Source organism: Boleophthalmus pectinirostris, unplaced genomic scaffold (genome assembly GCF_026225935.1).
Source record: "Boleophthalmus pectinirostris isolate CB_2022bp ecotype Guang Dong unplaced genomic scaffold, ASM2622593v1 HiC_scaffold_6, whole genome shotgun sequence".
Taxonomy (NCBI): Eukaryota; Metazoa; Chordata; class Actinopteri; order Gobiiformes; family Gobiidae; genus Boleophthalmus; species Boleophthalmus pectinirostris.
The window spans coordinates 16,334,895-16,357,579 of record NW_026571447.1 but is presented as its reverse complement, the minus strand read 5'-3'; the positions used below and the strand labels follow the sequence as shown (position 1 = coordinate 16,357,579).

Sequence of the window (22,685 nt, the reverse complement as noted above, 5' to 3'; positions counted from 1 at the left end):
TATGTTTGCATGATGCCTTCTCTAAAACAGCATCTCTTGGCCAACTTTATGCCATAGTCTAGTTAAATTTTTTGATTACACATTTGGGAACTGAACTTTTAACTTCCATTACAGAAGCAGAGGCAATAAACAACTTCACTTTCATTTGAAGCCTTTTGGATGAGTTGACTAATTACTCAGCAGTACAAAAAGATACAATAAAAAATAAAAACTTGTGTGTACAACAGAACCCAGGCGGTGTTGCTATGGAAACGTCAGCACAATTCTCAACACAATTTGCTTTCTCAAACCAAACTGCAGTGACTGGCGCTGAATAATTTCCCCGACTCCTGTGTCCTCTCTGCAGCCCATCTGTGGCTCCAAGGCTAATACACGAGGCTGCTTTCAAAGGAGCCATACTACAGTGTATAGTTGTAACCAGTGTCGTTATCTAAGCGAAACCTGCATGTAAAAGTTTTGTCAGAATATTAGTTATATTAAAGAAGACCTATTGTTCTTGTGCTTGCTATATAGCTATTATTTATTTAGAAAAACAAGGCATCACTGTAAGAATCATCACAACAAAGAGTCAGTACCTCAGATTAATAACTGCAGATCACGTTAGCGATAACTAGATTTTTTTCATTTGCACCAAAATGACAATATGACACTGCTGAATCCTACGTGTCACTGATTAAGAAAATAAAATTGGAGAAGGAAGTAAGTACAGGGCTGGTGGTGGTGAATATGCTGTGTTGAAAATAAGCCATTAATGACTGATCAAACATGCAGGAATCACTTCAAATACAACTTCGAGTGAATAAATGGTTAAAAGATCTGTTTTAAAAAGTATCTTTACACAAAAAAATGTAATTTTATACAGATCAGTACTAGCTTTAGTAACATCACACAAGAACTGCAGTTTTAGAGCTGCTCTGGTCTAGTCATCAACCCTCATTCTAACAAGAAATTTGGGGACAACATTTCAATAACTGTCCACGAACAGTAAACAAATTCTGGTGGTCTTGATACTGTATATTATAATCTATGAGTGGTTCAAGAGTTATGCGTGGAACAGACAAACAAACCAACAAACCAACAGGAGGAGACACAGACAGACGTTCCTTGCATTAATAGATAGATTTAAACTACTGCATCTAAAGCTGCATCTTAACTTACTTTTCCTACAGGTGGTCTGAGGACAGTGAGGATCTTCCCACTTCGTAAACTGAACTTGCATAATGTCACTAATCCATCTCAATCAAAAGCCAAATGAAATCAATAGAAGTCATTTGAGTGAGTTTAAATGAGTGGGTCTATGTTTTCCCTCTCATGAGCTCTGTGGGCGGATCAATAGGCTGGTTTTCTTTAGATTCGGAGAAAAATCCCTCACCTTCAGTTAAACTCATTTCGCTGTTTACTTTTAGGAAAGCAATCAATGGGGGTAGCACCAGAACGTATTCAAAATTAGCCAAGTTTCATGTATGTAATGTGTTTATAATGTGAGATAGTGTGGCTGGTATTAGGAATAAAATACGGTTTAGAAGTTTAGAACAGAAGTTTTGTTGAAGGTTAGAGTGGTATTAAAAACTAAAACAAATTCAACTATTGTTTGTGTCTTAAAACTTGCCAAGATTTATATTTTACTTATTTATTTGTTTGTTTATTTAAGTCTCTGGAAACGCAAAGACTACTCTCCACTCTCAAAGCAAAAGCACCACATACTGTCTGTTCATGCTGTACATCAATATATAATGCGAACAGTTCCATCATAAAGGAATTAAGCAGAACACAGAAGTTAATAATTGTGCTTGGTTAGCATTAACATTGTGTCATTTTCAAATATTGATTTCTTAATATGTGGCATGATTGTATATTAGCATAATATCTGGAGGCAGCTTATTCCAGTGAGAAATGGCTCTGTATACAAAAGTTGTTTGTACTGCATTAGTTCTGGTTTAGACAAAGTAAAGTCTTATTAAACTCTGGCGCCTGCTGGGCTGTAGCTGTGAGAACACTCTAAAAGGCCTGTGTGTAGTCCAGGCTTTATGCAAGGACAGAACCAAACTACACGTTTGTCTTTGACTTTTATCCATGACAGTCTCTGATGAATAGCAGTAACATTAGCTCTAAAAGGGCAACTGAGAGCTAGTCTTGCAGCTCAAAAAATGTAGCTATTTTTGTGTTAAATGCACATATTGCATATATAAATGGACAGAGCTAACCCTCGTTCCAAATAGGCAAAAATGTCGCCTCTGTCTCTGTAAGCGCTGCTGTGAGCCTCATCATTTTGGTCTTAAATTTTTTGTATTAACCAGCTCTACATGATCCTGGTGGTTTTATTTGGCTATTTTGTCTGTAAATCAATTCCTATTCCTAATGTGGAACTCCAAATTTGCCCCATAACTGTGAGATTCATTTGACTGGAGCCAAACACTATGGGTCACACTCCTTTAGTCCACTTCTGTTTACTGTCTATGGTTAAATGGCGATAAAAAGTCTGTCTTGTTTGTGAAATTAAAGCGAGTTTTATTTTATTTTTGAGAAGAAAAACTAAAACCAAATTGAAAATCAAGATCGATGATTAATTTTGTTACCATATCGCTCAGCCCTAGAGCTGTATACAGTCTTCCGTCCCCACAAAGTGATAAACACTCACCCACTGATTCTTATTGTATATTATTGTATTTCTTGCCACTTACAGAGCTGGGACTGGAGTGTCGGCGCAGTTTGGGTGACTCTTTCCCAGTGGAGGAGGTCTTGGCGTTGATGCAGGCATTGTTCTCGGAGTGGACCCTCTTCACTTGACTGGTGGGCTTCTCAAACGGGTCAAAGCCGCTCTGGGTCCTCTGCACGCGCACCTTCTTGTCCTCAGGGATGGTGTCCAGGGGCTTGATGACCGAGTCGGATCCCTGGACGCTGCGTGTGGACATCTTCGTGACACATATCTGGAGAGGAAAAGACAAAGAGAGGAGGTGAAGTGAGCTTACTATACTGTGGAACATTCCGAGCAAAACAATTGAATCCCCATGGAGACAGGTGGTGCACCCTCTCCCAGAGATGTTAAGGATGATTGTGGTCTTGATTTCCAAGGATATTGAATTTAATCGCTAAATCTGAATAAGAACCACTTTTATTCACTCCAAGAAGAAAGTCTCTTCATTACAGTCAACCAGCAGAAGAAATAGAGTTATCAAAAAACTACAATTAAATAATAGTAATATGATAAAAATGTGCCCAGGTCTAACAATAATTAAAACAAGACAAGCTCTGCTCTGCTGTTGAACCATGACAAACAAGGGTCTGGTATAGTCACAGGCTGTATACACATATCTCTCATCTCTGATTGAATAAAATGTTCCTGGCACTCGCTTCATTATGGTTCTCATCCAACCAAATGCCAAGTTATCTGGAAAAAAAATTACAAGGCCACAATATGGAGAATCAAAACAGTATTCCAACACCCTTCCAAAACAGTTTTCTAAATTCTGAAAACAACAAATGAAGAGATAATTAAATGGTTGTAAAGAAGAGTCCATATGTGATTGTTCTGTAGTGTAGTGCCACAATCTGCACCCCTGTCATTCAGCTCCAGACTGGTTCTTTCTGGATGCCTGGGCCCGTCCCTTCTGTCAGGCTGCTGGTACCTCTCTGAACAGATGAGAGCCGTGGTTTTATCTCCACTCTCCTCAGATCAAAACAGCTCCTGTCTGTGTGCACACTGTTACCTTACAACACCTTATCACCAACAGACATCTACAACTGCTGTGTCCAGGACTGATATCACACCAAGGAGAACAAAACTGCAGGAGACTTTTGTTTTAATCACAATCCAGTAATTACAGTTTAAGATAAGCTACTAACAGACTGACAAAGCAGCCAAGTCCCATAAACGGTCCCATATTATTCAAAACCGACTCTTGTGAGCTTTAAGCCATGTTAGAATGTTGTTGCCTCCTCAAAAGCATACATGGAGTTGTGTTTTGTTTCATTCACACAAGTTTGACTAATCTTTTATTATTAGACTGTCTACATCTCCAAAGCTCAAAATGCTTTTTTCCACTTTGTGATGTCATGAAGTGGTAGTTTTCATGTTACCATCTACCTTTTACTTTGAGAGAACTCAGCCTAAATAGTCACTGTTTGTGTATTAAATGTGTTAATGAAACAAAACTCTAGGTATGTTTATGATGAGGAAGCAACATTATAACATAGATCAGGAAATAGTGCAGTGTGGGCCCTTTAAAGAGACAGTGTGTAGCCTGGACAATTCTTTTAAAACAGCACAACTGAACCTGAGTTGTTAGTGCCTTAACTTGCAAAGAGGACACATACATGTTTTTCTCATTAACTGCCGATGCCAGGGTTTAAGTAGTGAGGATTCAGCTCAGAGAGTGTCTTTTTAGGTTTAAACCAACTGGATTTCCAGCACTGAAACTGGCAACCCAAATGAGAAACTTATGTGAAGCTCATTTGACTTTCTGTCTGGATAATCGTCAAAACACCACATTATAATATAAACTACTTGGCCACCGTGCCCAATGTTTTAGTAATCAAGAATACATCAGCATAATAATTACAATCCAAGCCTAAGACTTTTTCTCCCATTTAAAAGCTGTATGCACATGCACAGGCCAATGCATTTATGTAAAGACCAACATTACAACTGCATTCACCTCAAATGACATCATTAGACAAACAAATATAGAAAGTACAAGACATCATGATCATCATCTTTGCATTAGTTTCATTGTTTTGTTTCATTTTTTTATTTTGGTATTCATTCAGAAATGCATTAGTACAAACATAAAACATCATCTTTGTCATTTGGGAAATTTGGAGAATCTACATCGCCTATATATTACTGTTGTCCTGAACTGATAAGAAGACCTTTTCCAACTCAGACATTAAAGGTGCACTGTGTAATTTGTCCAGTGGATCTGTCACATTCTTGTCTCCATGTAATGTTCCACAGTATGGCCTAAGAAAGAAAAAGAAACGCATATCCAAATATCAGCCTAGCCTACTTTGTTAACACGCTCAAAACATTGTAAACGAAACCTGAATACATGGACACTTTAAACACAACAAAACCCAACAGCACATACAGAAAACACCGCATAAAGACCGTATCCTAACACAAACCCACCCACACGCTCTTTGGCCTTACCAGCCTCTGCTCCACCGACTGTGTACGGGACACAAAAGACGCAGGTGGTGTGACATGTTTTGCCACTGCTGCCTACAGATGAAATATTTAAGGCTGGACTCCCCTGCAGGAAGAACTTCTAATTACTCTAACACAGGAGAGGAGTCGGCTTGCAGCTCAAAGTCCTGTCCCAGAGACTGTGTGGGCCAGGTTTCAGCGCACACGCCTCAATGGGAGCGCTCAGCCGTAAACAGCCATAACAAACAAGGGGCAGGACAGTGTGGAGATAGGGCAGGTAATTATTAGCAATATCTAGCCTACTCATAGTTGATCAGATGTATTAAAGGGCCCTTATTATGCTGTTTTCTGAGCTATGTTATAATGTTTCCTCATTACAAACATACCTGGAGTTGTGTTTTGCTTCATTCACATTTAACCCAAAAGTCCCACATATTTAGGCTGAGTTCTTCTCGCAAACAGAAAGCACACCTTGTGATGTCATGTGGTAATACAGGAAGTGCTTTAAACTGCATGAACCTTCACTAGAATCATTTGGATAATTTCAGCTCTCTCTACTAAACAAAGCTTGGAGATGTAGACAGACAAATAATAAAGGATTACTCAAGCATATAATTTCAATAACTACATACAAAAAACGTGCATACTTTAATCAATATCTGATATGGTCTCACAGTCTCATAATATAAACATTTTTAGTATTCAATTCAGCTTTGGAGTTTGAGTTTGAGTTTGAAAATCCTTGCTATTGTCAAAAACCATGGTCTATATAACACAACAGTTCACAGGGCATCAAAACTTCAACATGTGTAATGATCAGGGATTCACCATTGTTTTTATTTTATCCATTCACATTTCAAATACACTTAAATTATAGGCTCTATATTCTGTTTTGATAAAGCATAGCAGGGGTGACTTCAGGACACTGGCTAATGGCCTTGTGCAACGTTGAATGGGAATTTGAGAATGGATAGAAGTAGTTTGAATGTGTCTTTTCTTCTGAAAATTACAGCAGTTAACATCACAAACATGAAGTAGGTGCTAATCATTAAGATTTATCTTTAACAATACCAAGAGTCAATTTTTTTGTATAAATGTCTGTGTAATCTAGATTCAGCCACAATCAAACAGATCAGTAGCTTTTAGCCTGACTGACATGATACAATTTACTGCTAAACTCAAGACAGTGTTTCTCCTCCTTTGCCTGATGGGCGTATTGACTAACCACACTTTAAAAATTCACCAATGACAATAGTGAGGCTCATTCTGTTTCAGACAAGACACAAGCACTTTCTTTCAAGAGCTGCTCTCAAAAACAACCTCAGAGCAACATTTGAATCAAGATGATTTTGGCAACTGGTAGCTCCCATAACAAGTGTGCATACCATCTTATGAATGTGCAGATGGTCACAAATGTATGGCTGGAAACAGAACATACATTGGACTCTTCAAATCATCTGCCATTGTACAAATAATGAAATAACAATTTACAAATGGACCTATGTTTCCTATCAGATGCTTTTCCTGACACTTTCTTCTTGTTACATTTAGTTTAGTTAAGTCTGGAGGTGGCACAAAGACTACACTTGACATTTGGCTTGATATTTCTTTTTGCCTTGCTTGATAAGAATTCTTGTCTCCATGGAGATATCATTGCTTTGTTCCACTGTATGACATTAAACGTATCTATCTACAGCTAAGACACGCAGGTTATTACCTACCATGCCAAATTACAGGCTAGATCTGTGAACCGCTGCCCCACTAAACATCTGTAATTGAGTACGTGCAAGAGAGACAGATACATTTAATGCCATATTGTGAAACATTCCAAGCGCTGCAATAACCTCTCCATGAAGACAAGAAGGAAACAGACCCTCCCCTAGAAATGTTACATATTGCTACTTACATATTTTCCTCTTCTCACTACTAAAACTTACGTAAATTCTGTTGTATTTCAAATGTTTAGCCGACACCATAGGGTTCAATAGCTTCAAGCCCTATGACACTGACCTGCCCTCGTAAACAATCTATCCTAATGGCCTTGATGGACAGACGATCTAAAGTTTCCTAGAAAGTGCAAGCATATCCTTTAAGAGACCGTTAAAAGATCGTGAGCTGTCCGTCAGCTCTGTGGACCTGTTTATCCCTCTTATTTCTGAAGATGCCGTTTTGACAGTGACTGATGGCTTCTTCTATGGTCCCCTGTATAGTGTGTCTACCTTCATCAACAGCTTTTGTGTTATGCATTGTATATTAGCAACACGATCGCATCATCATCATCATTTCAAAGAAAAGTTACTACAGGGTGTGTGAAGGATCCTGCACGCTGCTTATTCCATTCATTAATAAATCATTGTTTGTACCTTTAATATGAATTGATTTTTAATTGCGCTTCAGACATGCATCGATGAACAGTCCTATACTAATATTGTAGACCGCAATGAGCGGGAACAAATGGGAAAAATAGGCCTAAACCGGTCTAAAGCTGACCAGGCCAGGACTAAACCAGGTCTAAACAGGGGCTAAGATTAAACCCGGGTTAAACCTGGGCCAAAACTATCACATAGCAGCTATTAAAAGTTGGAATGTTCCTTGGCCTATGGCATTAAACTTGTCTGCCCTGCATTTATTTAATTACAGGTGTTTTTATACCATAATTGTATTCTTATTGTAAGTGGAATAGACTCTCCATCATCAGTAACTTGGCCTAGAAATGCCACCTGCTTGTCTCCATGGAGATGGATCAAATTAAATGCCATACTGTGGAGCATTCTTGGCAAGGCAGTAACATCTTCTTTGAGACAAACAGCCAGATCTTCCACCAAAAAGTTACACAGTGCACCTTTATGTTAAGAATCAAGGCTTCATCAAAACAAAATGATACATTGTAAATTTAGGAGAAAAAAGTCAAACACAGGCTCCAATTAAGTTCATATTACTTAAAAGCAATACTTACATTTTCCTAAAAGCTAAGACTACCAGACATACCCGTACCTAGCAATTCAAAATGGAGATTTAGTTTAATAAATACTGGCTGTCGTGTATGTCATCATGTTTACCCGGACCAACACAGACGCAAATGAACTCTAAAGATAGCTGTAAACATGAACAAGCACTAAAAGGCTCCCCATAAACACACACACACCTCCAGGTAATATATAATGCCAAAGCAGCACACAGTGAGCATTTAGTATGTCCTCTTTGATAAATGGTGTAGCATGTTTAATTACAGTCCAGACCTTGACTTGCATTGACTCCACAGAAAGTACCATATGGCTCCACTAACCTATATCGCACAAACCTGCTCAGTGCTAATGACACCACGCACGAGTGAGCTACAAACAAGTATTTACGGCTAGAATATGAGAAAATTATTTATGACTGGGAATAAACACATCAGGTTTATCACACTGTGGTAAATTGAAAAACATTAAATGACATAAAATATTCAAGACAGTATATGCTTGTACTGTATATGACTTCATTAGTCTACACTGCTGGTTAAATAAGACACTAAAAAGTAGTAAAAAGTAAAGTAAAAAGGCATATACAAGTAGCATAAAATTTTTATTGTAAACCCTATATTATAACATTTTAAGAGCATTAAAGTGACCTTGATTTTACTATCTTAAAAAGGTGAAAAATAGAACTAGTTCATTTTCATTGGTTTGCAGTGGTCCAATGTTTTTCCTAACTTACCTTACTATTCACCACAATGACTTTATAAGTAGTTTTCAGAACAGAGCGGAATGAAGTTTTGCCATGACAGTAAAGGTAACAACAACTAGCATAGTAACGCACATTTCCTGATTATCGGACAAGAAAATTATGTGAAATTAGATGCAAACACAGTGGACTTATTATTATTTATGTTTACGCATATCTGTACTGGGGCAAGACATATTTTGCTCAAATACATGTAATGGAAACTAAATCAGGTACAGTATTTGCCATGTGTAAACTGTCCACATTCAGCCTTCCTTATAAAGCGTGTGTACAGTATATTTAAATCATGAATACTCTTTGTTGCATGTTACAATGTATAAAATATTCAAGAATCATAGCCAAATGTATGTAAATGTTTCCATAACTTGTGCATATGGGCTCCAGTTTGATCTCAGCAGGGTGTTGAAGTAACATCTGGCTGCTCCTCTGTTCCCAGGATGGATACGCCCACCACGACAGGAAATCCCCCAGAGGACGCCATTACCACATATCGATTTGGACTTGAAGGACAGGCTCTTCCATCACTGTTCTCATCTCTGATCCCGTTCACGTTCATATAGGATGACTTATGTACACACATGTAAACAAACATGGCTGACCTGTTTTGTTTTCTCTGCTACGGTGGGATTGTTTACCGCAGCTCTGACCCCATTCGTCTGTAGGGAGGGTTTAGGGTTTGTCATAAGATAATGCAATGGATAGTTAATGCAGATCCATACTAATAATGCTAATAAATACTCCTAAACATTATTTCTTATTTTTTCCAATAGTGGAAGTACTACAAAAGTAAATGACCAAAAGGCAAATAGTTCGTTAGGACATTTACAGGTAAATTATTGGTAAAATGCCCTGTATAATCTGTTCTTTTAATGTAAGTAAGTATACTATTTATTATCAGAGGAAGCAAGCAAGAATGTCATTGCATAGTCTAAAATGTTTTCACTGTGTACACAATATGGTTGTCAAAAGTATTGAAAATCATAGACTAATTTATACTAAACCTATCGAAACTAGATACACATTTGAGCAGACATCAATACTAAAAACTCAATCAGTTCAATTCCTGTATTGAGGGCCTGTTTACATGAGAACACTTGCGGGTAAAAATGACAAAATATTTTATTGGAAGTGCCTTTCGTTTAGACGGTGATGCCATTTTGGGGCTTAAAAACGCAAAAATCTGAAACCAGAAAAGTTGAATACACTCTGCTGTAGCGTTTCCGTCTACATTGCCCAAGACGCAAAACTCTGGTCAGGTCTGCTCACGTCACATACGCATTTACGTCACAGACATCACCACCTAGCATCACCACCTATCAGCCTGGCATGCTTACCCAATCAAATTCCACACACTTTTGCGTCACCATATGAATGCAGATTTCCTTTTGAAAAAGCTCATCTAAACGCGGAAGTGAAGAAAAAAGTGAAGACGCGACGCCACTTTTGCGTCTTCTGTTCAGACCATCATCATATAAATGTAGCCTGAAATTATCCAAATGATGTGTAGTGAATGTGTATGGAGTTTAAAAAAATAAGGGAGCACTTCCTGTGTTACCACATGACATCACAAGTTGGAATAGACCGATTTCTGTTTGATGGAAGAACTCATCTTAGTTATGCAAAATCTGTGTATTGAACATGTGTATAGGGCTGGGTATCATTAAGAAGTTCCCGATACGGTACGTGTCACAATACGTAGGCCACAATACAATACATATCTCAATGCAGTGACCTTTCAATTCGATACGATATATTTCAAACTGATTTGATACAGTTCAATAAAAAATAAAGCCTAACTCAAGTCTGTCTTTGTTAAACCATTTCTTGTACAAAGTTAATAAGAAACACACCCATTTTAATCATCAAAACAGTGAATATGTCAAATGTGTTTCATAAAAAAGTTTCCTTCCTCCAAACAAGCATCAAAACGGTGGCACTGTCATAAAATAATATCGTAAAATATACCAAAAAAATACCCATGGCGATATATATATCGATACAGCAGCTCACGATATCGATACTGTATCATCACATTAAACGATACAATATATCGATATTTCAATATTTTTGCACACCCCTACATGTGTAGCTTTAGAAAAAACTACTTTGCAAACGTTTTTGATGAGGAAACATTATAAAATAGATCAGACAATCAGGCTCTTTAATAGCTATTGTCACCTCAAGTATACACTTAACAATGAGACTCAAAGCAAAAGAAGTTTTCCATAAATATCAGTAAGTCCCTTGAGTATTCCATTTCTTTCCACCTCCGCTAATGCAACCGGGAGTGTGGCTGTAGCGATTAGCATTAGCTTGAAACGACAGGAGCCACAAAGGCCATAAGAGTCCAATCATCCGTGCAGCCCGCTTATGTGCCGCTCTAATTCAAAGCTGTCAGGCATGTTAAGTTGGCCACATCCAGGCTTTTCCATCGTGTGAACGCACTTTTCACTCGGACAAAACATGGCTATCACTGAAAGCAAGACGATACAGCTACAATAGAAGAGACCGGAAAAAAAAGACTCATCTCCCAATCGCCTCTTTTGTTTGAGTGCTTCTAAAAGGCAGATGGAGCGTGCGTGTGTTACGACTAAATATAGATTCCTTTGCGGTTCCCCCTTCAAACAACAAGGCTTACTGAGTGATTATTTGGTCTTAAACTAAAAGATGAGCCAGAACAAATATGTGTTTTAGATATTAGGTAACAGCCAATAGTGTCATCCAAACTGGAGTTAGTTCAAGTTATTTTTGCTTTTATTATTCATGTACTTAAGTTTGTACAACAGCGAGGTGGATCGCAGTTTGGCAATAAATAAATGCTGTTAATATGAATCACCAGAAATGACTTATAGGAAATAAGAGAAAGTAAAGATGGGATAATTATCTCTCTATATATCAAAAAGATACAGTTATGGTATTTTCAACAATATACATGTTCGTCAACAACTCTTCTACATAGTCAAAAGAAAAACAGGTCTACATTCCTTCAGACAAGCTCAAAGGGAAAGTGTTCTGCTCAAGGGTAGAAATTCAACCACGCTCTACCCAGGAAATATAGTTCAGTAAAAAATAAAAGTTTAAAGCTTCAATATTAAGTAAAATTTACACTTGCTATCTCTTACCTCATCAAAAACATATCCCCAGTTGTGTTTTGTTTCATTCTCACATGTTTGAGTAATCCTTTATTAGTCTGTCTACATCTCGAAAACTGAAAAAGCTCTGTTGTTGTGATGACATGAAAACTCCACTCCATGACAACAGCTACATTTTACATTTTGTTCAATCGGGTTTGGTCATTTCAAGGCTAAAATTATCCAAATAATCCTAGTGCACCACTTTCTGTTTCATTATATGACATAAAAAGGTGAAACCAAGTGTTTTCCATTAGGGAGAAGAACTCTTGTGTGTTAAACAAAATACAAGTTCTGGTATGGTTTTGATAAGGAAACAACATTATAACAAAAGTCAGAAAATAGCGTGATCAAACAGCTTTAATAGAATAAATAAGAGGAATAGCTCATGTTAGAAATAAATTCTAACAGAGGTCCATGTCTAACCTTCAATATCCATGTCCATTGCAACCTTCAACCAACCAGTGCCCCAGTATCTCAGAGCTGCTCTGATTTAGCACATGGGTACAATGTAATTTCACACTTATTATTATCAATCAGAGCGGGATGTAAAGGATTTCATGACCTTACCACAGCCCATGTTGTATTTAATGGTGTTTTAGCATCACCATAAATGTCAATGTGACTTTGGGAGCTTACCTATATAGAAACTTGGGCTTAAAATTTACACCATCCAATCTTGTATCTTTTCACTTGTCGCTTGGCACCATCTTGGCCAATATAAATTAAAGAAGCTATTAACCTTGAGGATAGTTTTCGTTGTCCTGAATGAAATTGATTAAAACATGATTTTTAATAGGTGTTTTTCATTTTTTAGGTCAAAATAATAAAAGTTCTAGTTTGGCACACAGCGCGAAATCCTTGGACAAATGACAAACTCAATGTGACCTTCTCTTTGCAAGTCATTTTTATTAAAGGGCCCGCTATTTTTTAATCTATGTTATAATGTTTCCTTGTTTTTTTTGTTGTTTTTTTAATTCACACGTTTAACACACAAAGCCTGTATATTTATGCTGTATTCTCTCAAACAGCAAACACCCTGTTACACCTTGTGATGTCATGCAATAATACAGGAAGAGCTTTTAAACTCCACCTTCACTATAATTGGATCAGTTCAGCCCTGGAATTGCCAATCTCTACTGAACAAAAGGTAAAAGGTAGCTGTAAACTACCACTATGAAATATCATGAGATGGAACAGAGCATTTTAAGATTTGGATGTGGACAGTGTAATAAGAAAGGGTGAGTCAAACGTGTGTGACTGAAACAAAACAACAACTCAAGGTATGTTTTTGAGGAGGTAACAATATTATCATATGGCAGGGGTGGGCAACCTTTCTGGCTCGCGGGCCACATAGGGTCCTAAAGTTTGACTGAAGGGCCGGACAGAAGACAGGACATAACGTGTTAAGAGCTCAGATTCATTACATTCTTATTCACATTTATCTAGGACTTCAGACGTGGGCTACACGTGTCATCACTGCTGTGAAAGATTCAGAACACATAAAACTGTTGAGACCTGTTCCACTGCACACCACCAGTGAATGTATATCGTGAGTTCACTGTTTTCAAATATGACTGGTAACAGCTCAAAAATAGCTCACGCCAAACAACCACAGATATACATCTGTGAGTGTGGTTAAACCTACCTCCAAAACGTTGTACACGTTAATAATTACAACTCAGAGTCCATTGGTTTCCTTGATTTATTTTTTCCAACTCAAAATGGAAGCAGTGCAGTCTTATATCTTAAGCACCAACTACTTCACTCATGGTCCGAATAACTCTTGTAAGAACACTTTCCCATAAAGCATTGCGGCCAACATAATACGCCGCAACTCAATGTATATATAGTGCGCAATCTACTGGGAAACGCTGGAAATGCATGACAAATAAAACATCAACAAAGTTTATTATTGTAATTTATTCCAGTTCGGCGGGCCGGATTAAAAGGTCGTAGTTTGCCCACCCCTGTCATATGGCGTAAAGTTCACAAGAATCCATTATGTGTAATATATTAACTTTAAGCAAAAGAACAAAATAAAAGATAGAAATATGTTTTGTTATTTTGTGACTGTAGCTTCTTTTATCAAGTTGAAAACCCGCCTGGAGATATCGTGTGGTTGTGAATCTTAATTACGATACTGTGCAATGCCCTAGATACAAAAGCACAGAGACGCATGGGCCACCTATTCACAGCTGCACAAGAAAACTTAGGATAAATCAGGGATATTTTGGGTTTGGCATAGCACATTTTTACACAGTTTGTGAAGAAAGAGCAACAGAAATGTAATTAAATTTAAAAAAATATTCAGCTCTCCCACAACTAGTGCTAGAATATATTGAAATTTAACTGGAGGATTGAATGTGTGAGTAAACTGCTACAAACTGGCCACATTTAAAGTACAAACTGTAGTTATTGATACACTGAAGTTAGGCAATTACTTTATAAAGGGGGGATTTTACTTCTAAGGGGTAATAAATGCTAACACATAACATATTTAGATCACCATGTTACCTGGTATTGTTTTGTTATATTTGCCAAAAGCAACATATTAACATATAAATTTCACTTTTGTTTTAGTTGCTCTGAGTCTCGCATCCTTTTGCTCTCTGTGTTAAGTCACTCCCCCTTCAGAGCGCTATCACAACATAATCAGCATGTTATCAGCTAATCAGCCGCTAATGAACATACACTTTTGTATATTTATGAAGAATTGGCGTGTAGGAGCTTGGGTGACGTAGGCTGAGCATTAGACAAAATCTTAAAGCTGTAAAGAGAGTTTGAATAAATAGAGATCACTAAATTACTGAAATGCATAAATGACATCTAAAAAGTGTGTTTTTGATGAGGGAACAACATAATAATCCCTCTTTAAAGATTTTGTGAATTTATGGTATTTATTATGGTAAATATTTATGGTAAAAATGTATATAGGTCTACTCCAGATCTTCAAAATCAGACCATAGATAGATAGTGGATAAATATTTTCAAATTTCAAAGTTTTATATAATATGCAAGTAATCTTATCCACACATAACACCATAATTTAAATAGTTAATCCTATTTTTACACCCATATTTTAGGTAATGTATTCCATATCGCTAAAGTAAATGGAAGAACCAGCAGACATTACAGACACAAAGTCCGAGCCAAAACTTTCAATGCCCTAAAAGCATAACTGCCCACTGCATTTGATTGGATTGCAACAGAAACTAAAAGTGCAGATATAGAAATGACTACACTGGCCAATCTCCAGCATCAGGCATCAGACTCTAGCAAACCAAGAAAACTTTCACTCCAGCTTTGACACTTTCTGTTAAATGAGCTGCCAGAGTTTCTAACACACTAGAAAGAAAGTGACAAACTGAATCGAACTTTTAACTTTTTGGAGCTGCAGATTGCTTATTTCGTCAAAGTCAACTTGACACTAAATAACGAGAAGAGAAGGAGAAACAATTTACAAGGCAGGTTTAAAGTTGTAAATGGAGTCTTTTCCCTTGAGGGGTCATGGTATCAAGCTGTCTCCTATCAATTTAGCTGTGCCTTCAGTCCCTATACTTTGAAAAACAAGTGATATTTTAGCACATTCTTCTGGTTTGAAAAAGTACATCACCAATTTATGCTATGTATTAGATGAATAGAAAGTCAGTCCAGTCTGGGTACAACTGAGAAAACTGTTCTGACACCAGACTTGATTCTTATTTTAAATGTAGTATTCCTATTTACATTCTAGTATATATATATTATACTATATTATATTATATGCTCTTTGATATTATATTATATTATATTGTGATGTGTGAGCGCCTGTGTCCAAATCATTTCCCTTGTGGATCAATAAATTCTGTCTAAGTCTAGTCTAAGTTCTAGATGAGGTAAAAAATTAATGTGTATTGACTTGGTGGTAGTGGTAATAAAAACAGTAGTTGCAGTAGCACCAGTAGTGATGAGGCTAGACCCATTAGTGGTAGAGGTAAAACTAAAACATGCACAAAATCAAAATCCTCCAGCTAAGGCAGATACATTACACATCACTTTATTCTAAGTAGTAGTACCTGTAAGTAGTAATATTTGTAGTCATGATACATTGAGCCAGAGGTTTACAAGCAAATGAAGTACCAGTCTGAGGCCTGAATATATGGAAGGGCATCCGACTTAGATGTGTAGCAAAGGAAGTCACTGCATAAGAAGATACATATTATTAGTGTCAACAAAAATAAATACGTAAGAAGTAAGCACTTTGAAGTATAGTAGTTCTCAATATAGCAGACGTTTGAATAGTAATTATTAGACACGTTTCTCATATTTAAGCTCTTGTGTTTTCAGTTCATCTGCCCATCACTTTAAAAGCACATAAGCACCCACAAGATCAATAAAAACACTCTTTTGGAATATCAGAGAAAGCCACTACTGTTCATAATGATGACTAAGCCTTAATTTGCTTTGACAATGAGTCTAGTTCTTATGGCTGGATTCCTGCTGGTATTTCCCCATTACCAAGAGTCCCCTCCACATCAGTACAACACTATGGCTTTAAGTGACTGTGGTTCCAGCTCTAATTGGGCCTCAGCATTCACTCATTACTGAAAGTGCCACTTAAGCAAACAGAGGCATTTTGCTGCTATTTGATATGAATCACTCACTCACCATTCAGCTCTGTGCAAACTGTGAGCGACCCCGTGAGCAACCCCATAGTACAGTTCTGAGTCACTCAATATTTCATACAGTACATTTTCATCAGCATACCTTTGGACTTATAAAGCGATGGGTAAGTGTAGTATTATGTATTAAAGGAGAGCCCATATTACGTTAGTTTCTGATCTGTTATAATTTTTTCCTCATCAAAAACATATCTGGGGTTTTGCTTTGTTTCATTCACACATGTTTAACACACAAACGCTTCATATTTAGGGTCTTCTCTCAAACAGAAAACACTTTGTTCCACCTTGTGATGTTATGTGGTAATACAGGAAGTGTTCCTCTGCTTTTAAACTCCATACATCATCACTATAATCATTTGGATAATGTCAGCCCTGGAAATTCAAATCTTTACCGGCCAAAAGGTGAAAAGTAGCTATTACCATGAAAACTATCACTACATGATGTCACAAGGTGAACAGAGCATTTTAAGCTTTGAAGATGTACAAAAAGTGAAAGCAGGAGAAGTTAAAAAGTGTTTAATACAGCAAATGACATTAGTAATAATAGTAGCAGTATCAGTTGAGATAGGGAGAGACAGTTGCTCTAGTACTACTGTTGTTGTGTCCTTAGGCAAGACACTTCGCCTTATATGAGTGTAGTGTGTGCATGAATGACCAGTGGCAGTCAGAAGAGCTGATGGCACCGACACAGAAGTTCACCACAAAGAAAGGAGTGACTGAAAAACGCGATGATGCAAAAGACCAGTACTTCATTATTTTCTGTTCATTTTCTATGCAGTATTACTCTTGATTCTTTGGAGTATCGATACTTTTTACCCGGATACAATTTCACAGTGCTTCCACCTCAAAGAGCGTGTGTACAGACTGATAAAAACAAAGGTGGGTTGTGCCCTTTCACTTCCCACTGCCTTCACAAGAGGTCTGACTTTTATTGCTTGTAGGTGGGAGTAAACAGAACTGGGCAAACACAACTCTAGGGTTAAGCTACAGGAAAAACAAGGAACACATGAAGCTGGTATACGTCTACAGCACAGATAAGCCTGTCACGATAACTAAATTTAAAGCATGATATGTTGTTACAGAGAAATATTGTGATAAATTGTAATATTAAAAATACATGATGCCAAGGAGACAATAAAAAATAAAGCAGGATAAGCCCAGTAAACCACAATATCATTAAAAGCATGAGCTACAAAAAATAAACAGAACCAATAATTAGTCCTGGAAGTTACATTTTCATCACTGCTCAAATCTTATATCACTATAAAAACCTCCCTAATATCTCAACAAAAATATACATACGATAAATAGTAAGCCCCAAAATATATTGTTCCATATTTCATATATTAAATGATAAGTCAATACGATAATTATCATGACAGATATCCTTCCCGTTTTTACACAGTGCTAGAAAAGCCAGCTGACATGCCAGAACTCACTTTGTACAATGTTATTACAGCCCTGCAAAGCTCCACTGGAAGTGAGAGGGGCCTGGCTGCACTAAACTCAATCAGGCTCTGTTCAGATGAGCAGCGTATTAGGGTAAACTGCTTACAACCGATAGTGCAGGCTTCAGGAAGATATAAGAAAGGGTTTTTACAAAGTAGGCACTCACATTTTTAACGTGATGGAAGCGCTGATGCATTGGGACTGGCACACACTATTCAGTAACCTGGATTATGCCTTAAATGTAAAAGTAGTTCTTGTAATAATAAACTGAAACTGAAATGCTCCATGTGAGACTTGGATTTATAGGTTTCATGTACTACCTAACAGAGATGCACCGATCCAGCTCCAGTTATGATACGATTCTGATACTAAAGCGTTGAATGTACACTGTGTAACTTTTCTGGTGGTGGGTCTGTGACCTGCTTCTCTCTATGGAAATGTTACCTGGAATGTTCTACAGTATGGCATTACACTTATGTATCACAGCAGGTGATGCTAGAGCCCAAGTTACATGTCAGATGTGTGGAGAGGTGAACCCATTTAAAAAAAAAAAAAAAAAGCAAGTTAGTCAAAAAAAAAAATCAATAAGAAATAAGCAATAAAGCAATAACAACTCCATGGAGACAATCAGACCCTAGAAGAACTTTGTTCAAATAAAACTTCAAATATTGTGAAGCTTTCTGGGTCCACTATGAACAGCAGAAGTATTATTACATCATTCTATATGTCCAACCAGGATATCGAATGAACTGATATTTGGAAACCGATATCCAATCCAGAAAATTGTTCAGTATGAGCGCCGACATCCAATAATAGTATCATATGGATGCATCCCTACAACCTACATCATTTTAAGACTGTCTTGTTAATGTGAAAGGTAAAACTGAAGATAATAGAAAGCTTGGCATCTCAAAACCACTTAAGATGTAATTTGCCTTCAGGTAAGTTCTATACTCTTTATTAAAATACCAAGACATGTTTAATAATAGACAGTTAGGATCTAAAATCAATTTACAAATGCATAGTTCCCTTGTGGCCTAAAGCAAATTTAAGTACTGAGGAATGTCTGTAAACTTCCACAAGCTATAAATTGCGTACTGTTAAAAGAAACAAAAGCTACATCTGAAAAATGCCTGTTAGATCACTTATTGTAGCCTTGGTTTGAATCCCTGCAAGCTGCTATATGAAAAACCCAAATGAAACACATGTGGTATAATAAATATGTCTTGCAAACAATTTGTATTTATTAAAGGTGTTTTGTTTAAGTAATCCTTTATTATTAGTCTGTCTACATCTCTAAAACTCCAAATGCTCTGTTCCACCTTCAGATGTCATGTAGTGTTAGTTTTCAAGTTAGCAGCTACCTTTGATCTTTAGTTCAGTGGAGATTAGCAATTCCAGGGTCAAAATTATCCAAATGTTTCTATTGAAGGTGTTAAACATGTGAGAAACACCACTCCAGGTATGTTTTTGATGAGGGAACATTATAACAGATCAGAAAATAGCATAAAATTCATGTAAAGAACCAAAAACACTACAACGAAAGAGACATTTTAAATCATAAGTGAAGTATAGGCTTGAGGACTATACTGGGTGCATATTTTAATAAGCAGTTGTTGAACATTCTTTCTTACCAAATAACTACTAAAAAACATACTTTGCAAACTTTTCCTGAAAATGAAAGAAGACCTCATCTCTACATTGCCTGAAGCAACTGGAACTTATAAAAACGTCACCTGAGAGAAATAATTTTGATAGGTGTCTGAGCATTTCACTCAAGAACACTTTCACATCTGCTTTATTCATATTTAACAGCCCTTGTAGCAGTTTACATTCTGCTTTTTGCCATGGGACCCTACAGATCCTTCTTGGCAAGTCCTTTTGTATTTCGTAAGTTTTGCTGGCCAACACTATACAGCACTATACTTTGCCTGAAGGAGCCCTAAGCCTTAAAGCAGTACATCTCCCTTCATGGTCTGTTAGAAGCCAAAACTGTGAGGTAGCTTTCTGGGAACACTTGATACCACCACTATATGTGCTACAATCCCTCACAATCTAGTTATTTTTGCTATATTATCCTCAAAACACTAACCCAAGTTCATGTTTTCTTTTAAAGTCTTCAGATGTTAGCTTTGGCCTGCTTCCTCCCGTGCCCATAATCACATGACACCCAGCTACTCTGTTCCATCCACTTCTCCAGTTTCACTCCTTCTTGCTCTCTTTGCTTCTAAAAGCTCTAGCCTGCTGTCCTCAAAATGAATCCACATACGAAAACATTACGCCTTTTACGAAACAGTGCCACAGATGGCGAGTGGCCTAGCGAAAAGTACACTCCCTTTGGTGTCCACAGCCCTGCATGAATCATTCTGCCCTTAAGTGGGACACAGAATTAAGTATAGGAAAATTCACTATCCCATCTTGTCCATTAGGGCGCTTTTTACAACCTATTAGCTAAGAGTATAGTGGTAGTGGAGGCTAAGAGGCAGGGTTGAGCTAGGCTGGCCATCCAAAGCAATGACACTTCCAAAACTGCAACCGTCACCCCACTTTTTTGCCCCCCTCTACTTCCTAGACATCCCCATACTCCTTCGTCACATCCTCCCCCGATATATGCAAGACTCGTGTGCTAGTTTGAAGCTTGCCAGGCTGTACACCACCACTTTGCCATATGACAACCGTCCACACACACACACACTGCACACTTAAACCCAATCTCGCGTGCAAATGTGTCTAGATTGGGGCATTTGGAGAATTGTTCAGCAGAGAGGATGAAGCGAGCGAGCAAGCGAGGAGGGGAGGAGAGGTGACAGCCACGGGGATGCAAAACGCGCACGAGAAAAGGCAATTCAAAAAAAAAAAAAATACTATGGTGTCACGAACGCTTACCTTCCAAGATGAAACAGCTCACCTGGACGCCTCAAAGGAGCAGACAGTACGCATTCAGGCCAAAGCTCTCTTCCTGCAACCCAGCTGAAAACATCTCCCTCCCTCCTCCCTCCCTCCCTTCCTTCTTCTCTCGCTCGCTTTGCTTTGCTTTCTCTCTCCCCCCCCTCCGTCTCGCTGTGTTGCCAGTGATGAGATTGTACTATGGGCAGAGCGGCGAGGAGGAGGAGGAGGGGGGGGATGGAGGGAGGGATGGAGTGGAGGCGTGTTCAAAGCATGAGTGAGTGAAATCCGAGGTAGCGTATTAGGAGCTCCGTATTAGGAGGCTGATTCTGTGTTTCGCCTTACCCGGCACCATCAGCCCTCCCCTGGGTAAGGAGAGGGGGGAGGTTGGGGGCGGTGGAGGTGTTGGCGAGTGGTGAGTAAGTACAATGTGACAGATGGGAGCGGAAATACTGTGGAAGAGGGAGACGGCGCAAAGTGAAATCCTACAGGACCCCCCGTTTACACGTCGAGATGGTACGACCCGGAGGAGTTTGAGGAAGCAAACAGTAGCATCTGCAGCATTAGCGGATAGCATCGTAGTGTATACAGATGCAAAGGCTAAAGCTAACCATTTCCCATCCATGCACAATACAGCCTACTATTTTTTGTCATTCAGTATGGCTTAAATATGTGTTAAAGAGCATCACTGCTTGAGCTAGTAACTATGACAACAGCAGCATCAATGTTCACTGAAGTCTTCATTCATCTCATTATGCAAAAGCTGCTATCTCCTGTCCGCATGTATTATTTATTATTGGCTGAACAAATAGGAGAGAATGGAGCTATACTTTGCAGAGCATCCATACAGTGATTCAGTGGTCATGACCTTGGTACAGCAAATTATCAGTTATTGTGTGAATCCAGACAGACACTCTCAAGTGCAGTCATTCAAGGACATCTAACTCAATAGGTATTTTCAACTCAATCATTTCATGTGATCTTTAAGGTTTTATACATATACTTCAATCAAGTGTATTATGTTGAATTTCCAAAAGCTTACTAAATAGATGTTTAAGCCTTGCCTTGCAACACCTAGTGGTTCAAGGTAAATAAGTGTTTGAAAAGAAAAACTGGCAGGCATGTGGTCGAGTTAAAGGATGAATTATATAGTGAATTAAAGGGCCTGTATTAATCAGAATTTACTCTTATGAGCTTTAAGGTTTGTTATTATGTTGTTACTCCCTTAAAACTATACCTGGAGTTATGTTTTGTTTCATTCACACATGTTTGAGTAACCCTATAGACTATAATAAAACTAGAACTAATAAAATCTGGAAGGTGAATCTAAAATGGTGTCATGTTGTTTTCAATGGCCTGTGTTCATTGGCACATCACGCCAAAATAGACTTTTACTTCCGCATGACTTCCTGAATACTGGCCTTACACTGCAAAACGTGTAACATCAGAAACGTGCAGTTCTGAACAGTCAGTGCACTAGCTGCTAGAGTAGAGCTAGAGTGCACTCAGAGCAGGGCAAGGCTAATGCTTATAAAGCTTTGACAATTTAAAACATTTCATATTGTTCATGTTTTAAAAAATACAGAAGAATCCTGCTCTTTGGGACAATTCACTTATTATAGATCCATGGTCTGTCTACATCTCCAAAGCTCAAAATGCCCTGTTCCACCTTGCGATGTCATG

The 22,685-nt window shown here is 37.9% G+C and overlaps 1 protein-coding gene across 1 annotated transcript in view; it reads right to left on the bottom strand.

Annotated features, from left to right (window-relative positions):
* The window catches only part of cdk14 (cyclin-dependent kinase 14), a 241,898-nt gene that overhangs the window by 162,198 nt on the left and 57,015 nt on the right, over positions 1-22,685 (bottom strand). Inside the window, exon 3 of the mRNA XM_055163590.1 lies at positions 2,682-2,927. Within this exon, the coding sequence (XP_055019565.1) occupies positions 2,682-2,927 (246 nt within the window). The remainder of the gene's footprint in view (positions 1-2,681; positions 2,928-22,685) is intronic.